The sequence below is a fragment of the Ascidiella aspersa genome, chromosome 5, assembly GCF_963924565.1.
Source record: "Ascidiella aspersa chromosome 5, kaAscAspe10.2, whole genome shotgun sequence".
NCBI lineage: Eukaryota > Metazoa > Chordata > Ascidiacea > Phlebobranchia > Ascidiidae > Ascidiella > Ascidiella aspersa.
Window position 1 is genome coordinate 25,447,367 of NC_139451.1, and position 15,856 is coordinate 25,463,222.

Sequence of the window (15,856 nt, forward strand, 5' to 3'; positions counted from 1 at the left end):
TGAAACACGGCGCGTTGGTGGCCAAAACACTGTCATATCATGATGTAAAACATAGGATAAAACGAAAAATCTATGCGCGAAGCGCGAAAAATTTTTCATTTATATACAGTTCAAATTTATAAAAAAAATCTGGTTCGACAGGCTCTTATGACCACATTTGGCACGTGGGCCTTTCCAAGCTGAGCCAATTTAAAAATTGTATGCCACACCAACTTTTAAAATAAAGTGCAAGGAATGTACGACTATCACGCGGCCCACCACTACATTATAACACTATAAGCTATACAAACGTAACTCGCGGCCCACTAAAAATGACTCGCGGCCCACAGTTTGCTAAAAATGACTCGCGGCCCACAGTTTACTGGTCTAACTAAACAATCTAATCCTTATGCTACCAATTTTTGTTAAAATTTCCGAACTGTGCTGTACAAGGTCTGTTCACAAAACTGTTTTTCGAAACAAGAAGTATAACTAAAATGAATACAAAAAACTTCTTTTCCGCTTTTGGACCGAAGTTGCATGGGTTCTATATTACTTTCCGTGTATTATAAATAATATTAGTATTTTAGAGTTTTAATTTGAACAATAAAAGCGTTTGCTTAAACTAGCGATGAAATACACGCTAAATTTCGAATCCCGTCAAGCCACTGTTCTCATGTGATTTCAGTTCAGCCCCAGGGAACGGAATTTCGCTCAGTTTTCTTTCGTTCGACCTCGAAGACCACTCTAACTGCTTGTTCGACTACGTGCAAATCAGGGAAGGTAAGTCGCACACTATACACAACCCTTTTTCTTCATCACACAATACACCTTTTCTATTAGTATTTTATTTAGAGACACAACTAAACGAATGCGATAGAAAAAGAGGCGCGATAAAACACATGTTAGATGGCGATGATTTAGCAGGGAGGCATTAAAATACAGCTGGAGGTTGATTCGGGTTTCCGTGTACTGGGCTTCAAAAGAGTCCTGTTCACTTGCAGAGTCAGTCGTTCATTGAATTATTTTTAGGGGCGATACGAAGTTCGAATCTGGATCGATTTGATCATACTGCATGCAACATGTTTAAATTCGCAACGGATTTGGCTTACTTACATCACACGATACACCGACCCCTTGTTACGTCATACGGTGGCGTAGCGACCCCGTGTGTCGTACTTTTTGCCCCAATTTTCACAAACCTGTAACGGAATATCGCGCAGCCATATTCTCACTCTAATGCTAAAATCTCTCACCCTGATGCTACGATTTTACAATGCGCTTTATCGTACAGTCGTGTTTTTTTATTTCTCATAAACCCTGATCCGGTTCATTAAAAATAAGTGATTAATTTTGAATCATATTAAGGAAATATTTTCGAGTGTCAAGTCAAATCGGTGGAAAAGTAGCTATTTCTAATTCCATTACAACTACTCATATACATTGATATGTCCCCAACTGACCCGGCTGATTAGTGGTTCACTTTAAATTATGGTAATGAAATAATTGGCATCGCGTCTTTTTTACCACAAATATCAGGCGTTAGATTAAAATACGCGGTATTGTACATGCTGATGGTTATTAATTTACTGCTCGAGGCTTAAATTCGAAATCTAATTTTAACCCAAGACAAGGAATCTAAAAACGCAAAGAACTAAACAACAACTAACAATCACTATTATTTGACGTAGTAAGCAAGTAGTGAGGGATTGCGGCAGACTTTGACACGGGCCACATTATCATGTAAAACCGGAAACTGTCTGCGTGCCGCTCCCATCGCGGGCCGGTTCTGGTTTTTCTAGCCCAGTGGTTCTCAAAGTTTTTTCATATTTATTCAACTTTTCACAGTGTATGGATATAATGAGCAAGGTGCATTTTTTTATTTATTTTAGAGATAAGAGTGAACATTACAAAAGCAGGGTACAATTGAAAAACAATACAAAAATGCAAAGTACAATTTTACCGAACGAAATTTACATTACGTATTAACAAAGTGTTTTAATCAAGTAGACGTGAGCCAAGTGGCTCCCTTTGAGAACCACTGTTCTAGCCTGTCTTGCTTGCATCATTGACCAACAAGTTCGATTAGTCTGCGATGGCTTCTACTGTACTATGATACGTACCTAAAGCCTATTAATCTATGCAATGCTATAGGTTCCACAACTGGCCCGGTAATCGCGCAGTTCTGTGGCGTTGAAGTTCCCACCAATCTTACCACGATCAACGGCCACCTTCTCTACATCATTTTCCGTAGCGACATCAGTACTGTGGGTCAGGGGTTCCAGGCCGCCTACCAACACACCTACGGCAGCACAACCATATCGTGAGTCGGTTATTAGTTGTGCTTTAAACGCAAAACCTTTCCACTAATTTTAATGTAGTCGGCCGATAAATTTCGATCGTTTTCTTTCCTACGGAACATAACAAAGTAGATAAAGTTTTCGTCGAAATAATGTTTTTTGCCATTGATATTTTTTATTTTTCGTTTTCTTTGGTGTTTTTGTTTCTTCAATCATATTTTGTTGTTGTGCATTTAGGTTTAATATAATAAGATTTTTTATTTTGTGTAAAAAACTAAAATCATCATTGCGTATATCGTGAGTTAGTTGTGTTTGAAACGCCAAATGTTGGCCAATAAATTTTGGTCGTCTACTTTCCTATGAAACATAAACTCAAAAAATATAGATTAACTTTGGAGCATAACGGTTGGAGGTTGTAGTAAGACGTAAAAAGAATATTAAAGCCCATACAGAAGTATAGGTATCACTTTGGACGTTTCGAATAACTCTTTATTCATTTTCAACATCAATAAAGAGTTATTCGAAACGTTCAAACAATATAGATTAAGTTTGTGTCAAAATATTTTTGTTTTGTTTGCCATTAATATTTTCGCATCTTTCGTTTTTTCGTTCTTTGTATTTTTCCAACCATATTTTTTTTGTTCTGTCTTTAGGTATAATATATAAATTTTTTAGTTTTGTGTAAAAACTAAAATCACCATCGCGGTTAAAAAAATCCAACATAATTAAACCACTTTATTATTAAAACAAACCTTCTTCCTGTATTTGCTTCGAAAGGACGTAAATGTGGTACGTGATTGACTAATACAAACTTGTTTTCTTGATAGTTCCTTTTGCTTTTTTTGCCAGGACGCGTACCTTGTTAAAATATTTTTAATTTTATTAAGGTGTGTGATCCACTTTAGGAATTGTCACCGACAGACTACTGATTACTGCATTTTGGTTCATATTTCATTTTGTAGTAAAACATTTAATTAAAATGTCACTCTGTATTTGAAATGTATCTATATATTTTATGAATATATAAGCAACACACATGGCATCATATCAATAAGATAGTGCATTTAGTATTCGCACGATTGTATCAAGTATTTATCTTAAGTTCATGAAAACATGCTAAAAAGCCATTTTTCGTATAAAACAACTTAACAAAAATTTTAACCTAAATCTGAATTTTTAAATTGACGTAGCACGGTTAATGCTAAACCAAACGTTTAAAAATTCGACAAAAAAGTGTTTTTAATATTATATATATATTCAGTAATCCACGCACAATGTTATCCACTGTAAGGGCACTAATATTTCGCACAACTAACGTTCTGCAACCTTTGATTTTAACTCAGAAACTAAAGAAGAATACAAACACTTTTCGATTCGAACTTTACAATATTTTTTAATTTCTTCTGTAATAATGTCATTAAAGTTAGCAAAACACGCAATCTTGACATATCTGGTTTGGAAAAAAAAGCTACCGATACCAAATATAAAGCTACCGTGTCCAATTTATTTGACCGAATCGCCGTTCCGAATGGTTTCGGGTTACTTTCACCACTTGTTAAGCGCGCGCGCTGCTTTTAATTTCAAAAGCAACACGCATATATGTAATATATAATATGAATATTTTATGAATATATATTAACGCACAATGTTATCCACTATAAGGGTTACCAATATTTCGCACAACTAAAGTTCTGCAACCTTTGATTTTAACTCAGAAACTAAAGAAAACAAACACTTCTAGATTCGAACTTTTTAAACGTACCTAAAAATTTAAACTTTACCGTTTTATTAATAGGGAATACGACGGCAACATCGCCTCTCCAGGTTATCCAGGTGCTTACCACAACTACATAGACGCCTACTACTACGTGTACGCTCCTGTTGGTCGACATATCAGCTACTATTTCACCCTGTTCGATTTGGAACCGGCCGTGGAGGGAGAGGGGTAAGTTTTCAACTCACGTTGCAAAACCAAAGTGTTTTAAGTGTTGTTTGTTGAGTGGGGAATGATTGGTGATTTATTTCGGTTTACAAAACTCTAAATAATCCCTTAATCTTAATTTCGATTTATTCGAGAATAGACTGAAAACTACTTGCTTATTTTACCTCACTTAAAAAAGATTTTTTTTATTCTAAGGGGTAGACTAAAAAAAACAGTTTGGACTATTGTTTTCTAATAAACGTAAAAAAAGTTCTATTTTTTTTGTTGTTTTGTTGTTATTGTAGAAGTACAATTTACCGATCTACAAGATTTACCTTCAGTGTTTCACTTTATTTAAATGATAGTCCTAAACTAAGTTCAGTAGGTGATGGAACTGGTAATATCTAAAAATAAACTGGTAATATCTAAAAATAAAGACCACGTAAGACTATCCGAGCCCGACGTGCGCATGCGCAGTACCAAATTTCACAACTGATAATAAGGTCGCAAACTAAATGTTTAAGGTGGAATAGCATATAGTAAAAAAATCAAACACCGTAATATTATATTTTACTGGACTTCTGGGTAAGTTTTTTTCCAAACCGGGTTAAAAAAAGAGAGTATTTGCACCAAAAAGGAATTTGTAAGCCACAAAGGACAACAACGCAGACAGTTATGAAAATCATGTTACCGCGAGGTAGGACAATTAACCGAATGACGTCATAATTGTTGAGAACAAATAACGACGCAAGTTTATTTAGAGAATTGGGTATCACGCGCAAACTAAACGTTCAGACGTTAATTCGGTTTCATATACACATTGTCACGTATTTTCTCGCCGCATTGTCATGGCCTCTTGCCTTATTGTCAGCGTTGCGGGTGTTGAAAAGAGTAGTAGTTTTTTCATTTTAGGTGAATAACATTCTCTGAATAATTAATTACGTTTACGTAAACACTTTTCAATGTTTCATGATTTTTCGCAGCACGATTTATTTTTCCAGTTTGACGACTGCATTCACTGTATTTCTACCGCAAACTCATTATTCATGTCTGCATTATGCACACTATGAAATTCAAACACAAACACCAGCTCCATTGTGGTTTTCTGACCAAAACCAAATGCATATACATAAATACATTACAGTGCCCCTCGAAATAATTCACTTGTCTGTATGCAGGGACGTTTTATTTTCACTTTAACGCTGAAATCCTATCGATTTGATTATATATTCAAACGCCGTAATACATTATCAAGTATAAAAGTAATGCACAAAAAAAAACAAAGTAAAACTAATTTAACACTTTTAATCCAAAAAATAAAAATAAACCCCAATACGCGCGGCACAACATTGTAATTATTGGTAGTAAAGGCATTTACCGCATATCGCAGACAACGCATTTCGAAAAGCATTTTCTTGTCAAACATTAACACAATAATGAAAAAAAATCTAACATTTTCTTCCTAACGGGTTTTACGCGCTCTTGATATTCTGGGGTTATTTTCGTAACCTAATCTGTTTTTGGGGTTTTGTCACGTAAACTCTTGTCACATCCCAGCCCATGTCGACTTGTGTTGAGTTTTTGCGTGCGTATTTAGCACTTGCTTTGAGTGGGGAGAAGCTTTCTGTCAAGAGTAAAAATAACCCCTGCGTTGTCGGATTCCAGTTTATGTGTTCTATGATAAGCAGCAAGTTGCCTTGAACTAGAACCAAAACTTGCGTAACGTGCATAAGATGCGAATAAAATAAATACCATCCATAGCTCGTAGCGAAGTTTGTAACGTTATTTGGACGCTGCAACCAAACTTTCATTTACGCTTGCTTGCATCGATTAAAAGTTTAAAACTGCGTCTAAAGTCTAATTGTAACCCCACAATATTAAGACTCTAAAAATCAGGGTTTGTAGATCCACCATTAACATGTCTGCGCCCAATTACATCCGACCATATAAGGTTGGCTGTGGTGTGTGTGATATCGAAATAAATAGTCAAGTACATTTCCGTGCAAAATAGCAAATGCTTTAAATGGGTGAGATATCTCTGATTACTTATCAAGGGTAAGTCAAGCAAAAATCAGCGCCTGTGTCTACAAGATCGGGTTTTCTTTCACAGCAAAATAGGTTTTCTCAGCACAGTGCTATTTAGTTGCACAGTAATAAAGACTTTTATAGCTTTCATCTAAACAAGTGGTTCCCAACAGTTTTACAAACAGTTAGTTTGCGCCACACTTTCACCCTTACATAACAAACCACACCATGCAATTATAACTTGACAATTACAGCACGTCAAGGAATACCTACCATAAATATTGTCAGTTATAGATGGCATGCCCTTTATATCCTGCACGTGCACGCTCACACATGCCTATTTGTAAGACAAAATAGATAAGTTTTTTCAAATTACTGAAAGTTTTGCGCCCCCATTTTGTAATCTTTAATGGCACCATGTTTAGAACCACTGGTTTAAATGAACTAAACGCAATATCACAATTCCGGTTGGTCTTTTATTTATCAAAATTGCTCTAGTATTGAAAACAATATATAGAGATAATCAAGAAACTAACCGAAATTTCGTAATGTCTCTGTTTTGATAATTACACCCGTTCAATGTACGACAAGCATACAACGTGGTACAGCAAACTAGTAGAAAGCGTGCAAAATTAAAAAAAAAAACTTTCTCATAAATTTTCGCCTGGCTTCTTAAAAAAGGCTGGTTAGTGGTTAGGTTAAACGTATACCTAACGGTTGTTTACACACCCTACTCGCTCAGACCAATGACCAGCATATACGACACATGCTTCTAAATGGCGCAATTTTCCTTTCGATTAAGACTGGTAGACTTGAACGTCTGTCCTTAATGCATAAAAAAAAACGAAATCGTCGACGCCCGAGATGTGATCTATGGCGCAATTTTCCTTGCAATTAACACCGATAGACTTGTACTTGTCCCCACGTTTAGCATAAAATAAAAAACTTAAATCATCGAAGCCTGGGATGTGATCGGCTCCTCCTTGGGCGCTTTGCAAGTGAAAGGCGTTAGCAATATCTGTGTCCAGTAGCCGAACGTGAGCAGCACGGCGCAGAGGTTTATCGTCGAGCTAAAAGCGTAGCAGACCAGTGGCAGGTAGAAGGTGTGCTTGGCGTACACGCCAATGTACAGGCCGCTGGCCCCGTCGCTCACCATACACACAACAGTGGCGGCCACCAGACGAACCAAAATCGCTTTCGTCTTCTTGTGCTTTAAAATACTCTTGCGCGCGAACGGGTAAATGAATAGAAACAGCATAGTGGCCTGGCAAACCACGTTCGTGCACGATACAGCCAGCGCCGGCCCGGAAATGTAGTCATCGGAAAAACCGCACCCGCTTTTCTCAATGTACACGAAACTGTTCAAGGCGTTGTAGAGGATTGCCTGCGAGTGCAGTCCGACTGTCATGATCACGATAGCCGCGTTGCTGCAGCGTTTCAACAGCCTCTTGTTCAGTCCGTCCAGCGCCGGGCTCTCGTAAATGATGCGCTGGCGAATCCAGATGAAGATGTAGATGCCCGAGGTTCCGAAGATCGACAGTTCGACCACCACCTTGCCGATCACGTTGCAAAACTCGCTCGACCTGGCGCTCTTGCCGTAGTTGTACGCCAGCAGGCAGCAGGAAAGAAATGCGACGTCGAAAAGCCCTGAAGTAATTGCGCACCAGTAGAGCATCCTGTCTCGCCTGCGTTGTCTTCTGTTCGACGAACGGCGCTTTTTCGCCATGTATACTATCATTGAGATCACGATTACAGTGGCCACGATTAGGCAGAGTATGCCCAGCACGTTCGCGACTATGAATTCCAGTTCGTCTTTTAGTTTGTCCGGGTAGTCGTCGTCTTCCTTCGTCACAGTGGAGTTGGTGTCTCCAGTCGCCAAAAGACTGCTGCTTTCGGTGGACATTGCGAGATTTAGGAACTTAACCACGGCTGAGGTTGTACAGTAGCCAAATGCCTTTTTCTCTAATGGAAGTTGCTGTGCTGAAGTTTTATTCGTTGCTTTTATGCTTGGCAATCCTTTAGAAATAGCAACTCAAAACTTCAAGAGAAATCTTCTTTTGATTTAACCCTGCATTATTAAGCCCACAAAATATTGAAAGGCTCGTTTAAACATGGCTGCAAAGGCCTAAATCTAAAAGGTAAGAAAACGCGATTAAATAACCTTAGTATATACATACTGGTTCAAAATAGTACGATTTATATATATAACTTCATTAAAAAATTCTTTAAGTATTCTACTTGGTAAAAGCAAATGGGCTCTATTTTTGTAGAACTTAATATGCTGTCATGTTAGGTTGCATACCATGCCGCTATGGGATCGAATACAACAAAATATACGCGCTGTAACCTGAACTACAAAAAGTCTGTTTTCTTGCAATCAACGATTCACACCCGAGTTTTCCGCTATGCTCGCAGATAAATGCAACAAACACTTCCTTCTCTAATTACTGTCGCCTACGCGTTTGCCCATAAAACATTGCCTTTGGCTAATAAACTTAGGCCGGTGTGGTTAATCTCGCTAGCTTGCAACTTTATGTGAAGAATTATGTGTATTCGTCAAAATTTCGCTAATTCCTTAAAAAAAATCTACTCAACCATCAGCCTGGCCTGTGAAGAGCCTACATTTTGTCATTAATGATTTTGTTCAAACGCATGGCAGAGTACTTAATATTGCGATGGGCTAAACATTTTCTTCGTGCTTATTTTGTTTCGCCAACCCTTTTCATTCTGAACGTTGGAACATAAAAAGTTTCCAACAAGTATTCAGGGTTTGTTGTATAAAGCAAAAATAACAAACATGACCGTATTTAAATTGAACGCTTTTCTGAATTTAGTCCAGTCAGCTGTTTCATATTTAACAAATTCTGAGGTTACCTTTTCTCCATTTCACAGGCCAAAAGTTTAACTTGAATGTGGAATATAGAAAAAAAATATGTTGGGCTGTTTAGAATTTTCATACAACGCGAATCGATAATGGCTTTCGAACTGTAGTTTAAAAATAGAAAAAAAAACGGGGCATTAGTCGATGTAAATCACACTACTTTCCAATCATAGACATACACAATGTTATCAACGGTATTGCCTTTTCAGTTGCATTAACAGAACAGTCAATGAATCCCCGAGGTCCCTCCTAAAAGACTTTATAACGTCTGATTTGATCAAAATTAGCAATTAAATCTTTTGTATATGCGATCAACCTATCAAAATAAAATCACGCACTAAAATCAAAAGTCGTTTTAAACGCTTGTTCGACAGCATGGCCAGTCTGCAAAACAAATCTGAAACGCGGTTGACATCCACGCAGCAAAAACGTGGTCTCAAATTACTCGTGCGCCTCGCTCGTTGATCTTGTATTCAGATATCTTGAGAGTTGCTATCGCTACGCTATTTTTCCCTATGTGGTTATTCCGCACACGGAAATGCTTAATGAATCACTGCGCTCACAAAAGCGGTTAACATTCCTTCGTCTAAGTCCTACTCTAAACCAGTGGTTCTCAACCGGGGTGCCGCGGCGCCCTGGTATGTCATTTCTAATGCTCAAAGGTGCCGATAGGTATTTAAAAAAATTGAAAAATCTGATTTTTTTTTAATTGGTAAGGTTCTTGATTTGTGATCATTTAGAGACCATTATATAAAATGACATTTTCCTACATTTTTTTTTAAGTTGATTGTGTTTTTTCAGTTCCAGTTGTAGTGACATTTCAGTAAAACACCCGACAAATGCCAGTCGGGTTGCCGCAAATCTATTTATGTTTTTGAGGGGTGCCGCCATAAACGGCAGAGAAACACTGCTCTAACCCATTAAAAAACGCTTGTTTATACAATTGTTGCACTGTTCTTACTTTTTTAAGTTGAGGTGTATGATTCGGAGTAACACTACCGGATGATTTAAAGGAAAATTAAAATATTCCAAGATTTCCAAGCTAATGTTTTCAGGTTAATTCGCCGAAATTTACATTACTAAGAAAAGTAGAAAGTGCGGCTTTAGGTTGCAAGCTAATAGAATCAAAACCGATACCACCTTAATATCGGACTAAAACCAAAATTACCACTTGGCGTAGGATGTCGGCTTCGACCCGATAATATCGGACCAACTAATCTGAAGTACTTTTACCAACCTTTAAACGACACCCAATTTTAATGTGTACTGTAGCCTTTCGTTACAACCTCACTAAAACCAGCCGATATGTCTTTTTTAAGCGACCTATTCTAGGTTAATTTAGCATCACGTCTTCAGGTTGGCGTTCAGAAACGAATTCATGTTCTACCCTGAGAAAAATTCTAAAAATACCTTTTTGGCACGCGAATGCTGCTTAAAATAATTACAACCCTCAAACACGTGAAGCTGCAAAGCAGTCGAGTTTGTTGCACTCGTTTCACGCTAGTACAATATTTGTCTGATGCTAAAAGAGTAGCTTAGAGATTCGAGAATGTTCGGTTTCGAATTGAAGTTTGTTTGTGATATTTCGTCGCAGGGATTTCGTGCGTCTTATACAGTGACCTCCGTTTCTTTATAAGCTCAATTTACAGTGTGTGGGATTGACTTTTCCCGACCTAATGATGCTATAAAACCAAATAGATGTTGACTATGTAAGTAATACTAAACTAATTAAAAATGTCCAACAGAACTTTTATTTTTATAACCAGACCAGGTTATGTATCTCTACACAAAACACCCGGATATAAGAACACTACATTTTTTTAAATTAAGTTTTTCAACGAAAATGTGGTATCGGATTGTTTATTGGAAATCCCGGAATAGTTTCATAAAGATAAAAAGCATTGTATAAATCTAATTTTATTGTCAAAAAATGTAGTTTTAGATTTAGTTCAGTCGGTAAATGGCGTTACGATGATTAACGGAGTATTAGGCGGATAACTGAACATGTTGCTCAGTCAAAACGGTTGTCTGTAAACATTTTGCTGTACGGCTAGACCAAGCTGCAACAGAACACACGCTTCGGCTACTGGCTTAACCCTGGGTACTCTAACTGAAAAGTGCGAGACATTTAAACAGCTATTTCGGCTTGTTTTCACGTGGTCGGTGCGACCACACATAATACAAGGATTGTTTGCCATGTTTCGTCCAAACTTGAACTACTTTTTCTGAACTGAAGATAATCCAGACACATCTGTCTGTGCAATGAAAGCTATATAATCCCCAACGCAATTTACCCGCTGAAACCAAAGTCTTTTCAGCTAACGCATGTTCTCCATGCAATTATCCCCAATTCAAACTAAATCTAAACCGAATCAAACGCACAAATAGAAGTAAAACATACCCAAAGTTTAAAAACTTTAGGGTCACGGTCTACTTTCTACTCTGACGGAACTGACAATTTGTTTGTATTGTCACACGCCTTTAAAATACCAATGCAACCTCCGCCTTTCACGTTTCGCTTGACTATACGCGCGCTTGCAAAACGCGCATTGTACTAGTCTCGATTCCTCTTAAATAATATCTAATCTATCAGACGCTGTTAAATAGTGGAAACTGCGTTCTAACTGTAGCGAGCCTTATGTAAGACTAATGATTCAAACGTCAGCCTATGCACGCTTCGCTAAAATCCGGTCATGCATACAGGGCGGTTGTTCGCTTAACTATACCCGACACCTCTGCTTTTTCTCTGGGTGCTTACGCAGGCCTGTGTCTCTGACAAGCTGGCGAAACCACGCGCAAAATTTGTTTACGAGGACCGCGCTTAAAAAGTGCTACAAAAAGGCAAATCGACGTTGTGACTGACTTGACTGTTTATTTTGCTGTGTTTTGCTTATTGCGACGCCACATAATCACGGGATAACATTGACTGGGTTTTGGCGCGACAGATTTGCGTGGATAGACGTCGTTCAATTCGCATCTTGGTGGTAGGATCAGACTTGGACAACTTTTTTTAATTATCTTTTTCAAATTAGATTAAATTTCTGCATTCCAGTTTTTCAAATTAGATTAGAATTGAAATTAACGAATCCTTGAAAACTAAAATTACAAATACATTTCGAAGTAGAATTATTTTGATTAATTTACACTCAATCAGTTTAAATCACAATTTATTCTCTTTTGTACGTGAATGGCAAATATTTCCGTGCTAGTATTAGTACTTTTAAAGAGAGTTCTGCTCTTCAGACTATGAAATTCACGTTTCACGTGACTGTTAAAGTCGTTCTAACCAAAGGGGCATTAGTTCGAAAATTTTGCTTCGACTAGAGGCCTCAAAAATGACGACAAGTAACAGTTTAAGTAAACCAGGAATTCCCTTAAAACGAGAGTTAAATTAAACAAGCAATATACATTAGATTAAAATTACGATTACAGTTAGACCAGTTTTACATTTATTCTTTCAATTAAACAACTAGAATTATAAAAATGTCCAAGTCTGGTTTTGGTTTTAAAAAAAACTTTCTTAAACTTTCTTTTGTGTCGTTTATCACTTTTGGTCTCCCGTCCACCAATACAAATGTCTGTTTTGTGTTTAACGATACACATAGCTCATAAAAAAGTACTATATGCATTAAATAAACTAAACACGTCGCCGTCAAAATTAGTCAGTGCGTTTTATAAATTAAGAGCGTTCAAGCGAAATGCGTCACGAAACGTCACAACGGTGGTCTGTGACATCATATTGATTGAGTTTAACTCGCTAATAACTAAAATCGTGATACTTTTTGCAACTATAAGGTTAGACCGACGGTCCCAGCTGAGAAAACCAGCGCCACACAATTGTCTAAGCATTGCATCTTTCAACAAAATATCGAATACATTTACATGCAATTTTACCCATAAATCTCGCAAGCTTGGTGGTAAACACTGCTCTGATTGGCTATCGTTGTGCTTTCAAATCGACAACCGCCAGAAAATAAACTTAAACGACGTTTTTATTATGTACTTGCTTTTCAACCAAATTTTCCAGACATAGTTTATAGTTTCCCACTAACACGGAATTGGTCGCATAGCAACTTATATATACTATTTGATCTTTACTATTCAGTTTGATTGGGAATTCACAATTAGGCAAATCCTGTACTGGGTATCATTTTTTTACGTTTTAGTCTAACAACTTTGTCTAGTAACATATAAATTATATTTTACAAACCTGTTTAATAGTAGGGAGCACTTATTTATTTTCGTTTCCGATTTATTGACGTTTGAATGCCAACATAATCCAGCAATTATTATCTATATAATTTATCTATGCCATTTAAGCTTGCGATGTACCAAGAAAAAATGGCAAAACCCATATACAGAAGGTATAGGTAGCATATTTCCAACGTTTTTCCAATATTTAAAACGTTTGAATTTTAAAATATACCTCCTACAGTGCTGTTGGGGTTTAGGATTAACACTACGTCTAACAACAACCCTGAACTCTTTCAAACTCTATTTTCCTGTTGACTACGTTGATATTCATAAAACAAAGGGTTTATGAATACAGCTAAACAAATTCTCCTGACCAATTTGCATTTATTATATTGCACCTACCACAGCCGCCGACCTTTCTATTCTAAATAGGGTTCTGGCATTTTTACAAAGGTTTCTTGGGAGCATATTGCCCTGAGGTTCTATAGTTAGACATATAGAATGAATATCAAAGTATAGAAAGGTAGCATTTTTTGAACGTTTTAACTTAACTAATTCACCAGATGTTGAATATAAATAACGATTTTTTTAAAGAGTTTACAAAATGCTGACCTTTCTTCTGTATGGATTTTGATATTCAGTCTACATCTGAGCTTCAAAAGATTTTCGCAATACCTCTGAAGAGTGCCAATTCCATCCAAAACAACAAATGCGTTAAAAGGCTAAACAGTATAGCAGTGTTCAGATTCGCGGGCCAGGGTATGTGGTAATCTATCATTAGGGCAATGATTGATCATTACTAACTGGTCTCTCTATCGCAGGAAGGGTTATGGGCGTCACGGTAACATGTCATTAAACGGTGGCGGCGCTCATTGTAGTAATTTTGGACAGCTATTACCGTTATACGTTCTGCGGAAAAATGGGGAATTTTGTTCCTATTTTTAACCGGCGAAAAGTCGCTATAAATATCTGTTGGAGGCAATCAAGGCAGCCTCTTATAAGAGAACGAATGGAATTTTTTTGTTAACTAACGAATTCAGTAAAATTAAAAAAAATATCAAATAAGAAATTATTTTAACTCTCTATATAAGTAAGTTTAAAAAATGTAGAAGTACCTAATAAATGTATCATTAGAATTTTTTAAAAGTAAACGCAGCAAATGTAGAACAAAGCAATCAATGTATCCTTGTATCTTTCTAAACCAGTGATATCTCAAACACTATAATGTGTCGCGGAATTTTTCGCTATGAACAAATTCTAATCGTATTATTCATTTCAACAAGCAATCAAGTTAAATGTAGTATACATTCATAACATTATAATGTTTACCTATCATCTTTCCGTGTATTAGGGGGAATATGACGCTGAAATGTTTTCGTTTTGGAACAAGTTTTATTTTTTAGTTCACCGCAAGCTAAAAATTACAAAAAAACGCTGTTAGGTTTAAGTGAGAAAAACAAACTTATAAGTTAACGATCAAATGTAGAAAGACGTTTTCAGAAAAAAGAAACATAACGACTGTACAGTGAACGTTTTTTTTTTAACATTTACTTATCTTAAATTTGAACCGACACCGAAAAAAGGTTTACAAAAAATGGCCCAAATAGTAAATGGCCGTTTGGAAAGGAAATTTAAGTTGTGAAATCAATTAAGAACTCCTTTAATAACCACTTTAAAGTTCAAACTTGTTTCAAGGATATTTTATTTAAACGCAATTGCTCACCATTGTCAAAACGTATTATACCCAAAGCCCTTTTACACGTTTAAAAACAGTCTCTAAGCTTTTGTAGTTACCTATACTTATACTACGATTTAAAGCTGTTTGGACCATAACAGACTATTTTTAGTCATGATTGCTGACCATACATACTTTAATTTGAAATTGCATTGCACTACTAATGAGCGTATAGAAACAATTGTAAGTCGATATACCTCACTACACTGGCGAATAAAACAATTGCACTGCTAGGTGCTTAATATAGAACTAATAACTTGGGTAATTTGTACTTCAACTTATCTGTCTTCTGTTTCGCAAGTTTCCGCGTTACTAAGTATATCGGCCATACTTCTGCTTATATATCCGACAACTAATATACGCAATGGTCCTGACGTGTATACGCTGTATACCGCAAATTGACCGTACTTATAAAAGTTTAAATTCGAATAAGCTCGCAACGAGCACCGTAAAGGCGCCTAAAACCTCCTTGCAATGAAAAGCACGCTAAACTATAGGTGTATGTTTTGGACTTTTGTATCGGATCGTTCATGCTGAATAGCATTACAAAAATCAACAGAAACAAATCTTAATTAGGCCACAAAAACGTAAATTCGTCAGCGGATTTCAAAAGGATCATATAGACACCATATACTGAAAAATAGCTACCGTATATATTAGGGCTTCTCTTTAGGTCGGCCATAAATGTTGTTTAACTGAGCTATTTTAACTTTTGGTTAGAGCCTATAAAAGCTATACCCTTTTCCAAAAACACAATAAGTTTTGGTATAGGTGAATTGCTGACAATTTTTGGCCAGTTCATGTATATCAAAAGTTTAGAA

General features: G+C 36.7%; 2 protein-coding genes across 2 annotated transcripts in view; one reads left to right on the forward strand and one right to left on the reverse strand.

Annotated features, from left to right (window-relative positions):
* LOC146145606 (cubilin-like) overlaps positions 1-15,856 on the forward strand; it is a 97,569-nt gene that overhangs the window by 29,188 nt on the left and 52,525 nt on the right. The window contains exons 36-38 of the mRNA XM_083390329.1: positions 668-762; positions 2,134-2,302; positions 4,075-4,224. Coding sequence (XP_083246455.1) covers positions 668-762; positions 2,134-2,302; positions 4,075-4,224 — 414 coding nt within the window. The remainder of the gene's footprint in view (positions 1-667; positions 763-2,133; positions 2,303-4,074; positions 4,225-15,856) is intronic.
* On the reverse strand, positions 6,819-8,351 carry LOC146145607 (uncharacterized). The gene has a single exon (XM_083390330.1). It carries the CDS (start codon positions 8,126-8,128, stop codon positions 7,172-7,174), a length of 957 nt encoding a protein of 318 aa, XP_083246456.1. The 5' UTR covers positions 8,129-8,351; the 3' UTR covers positions 6,819-7,171.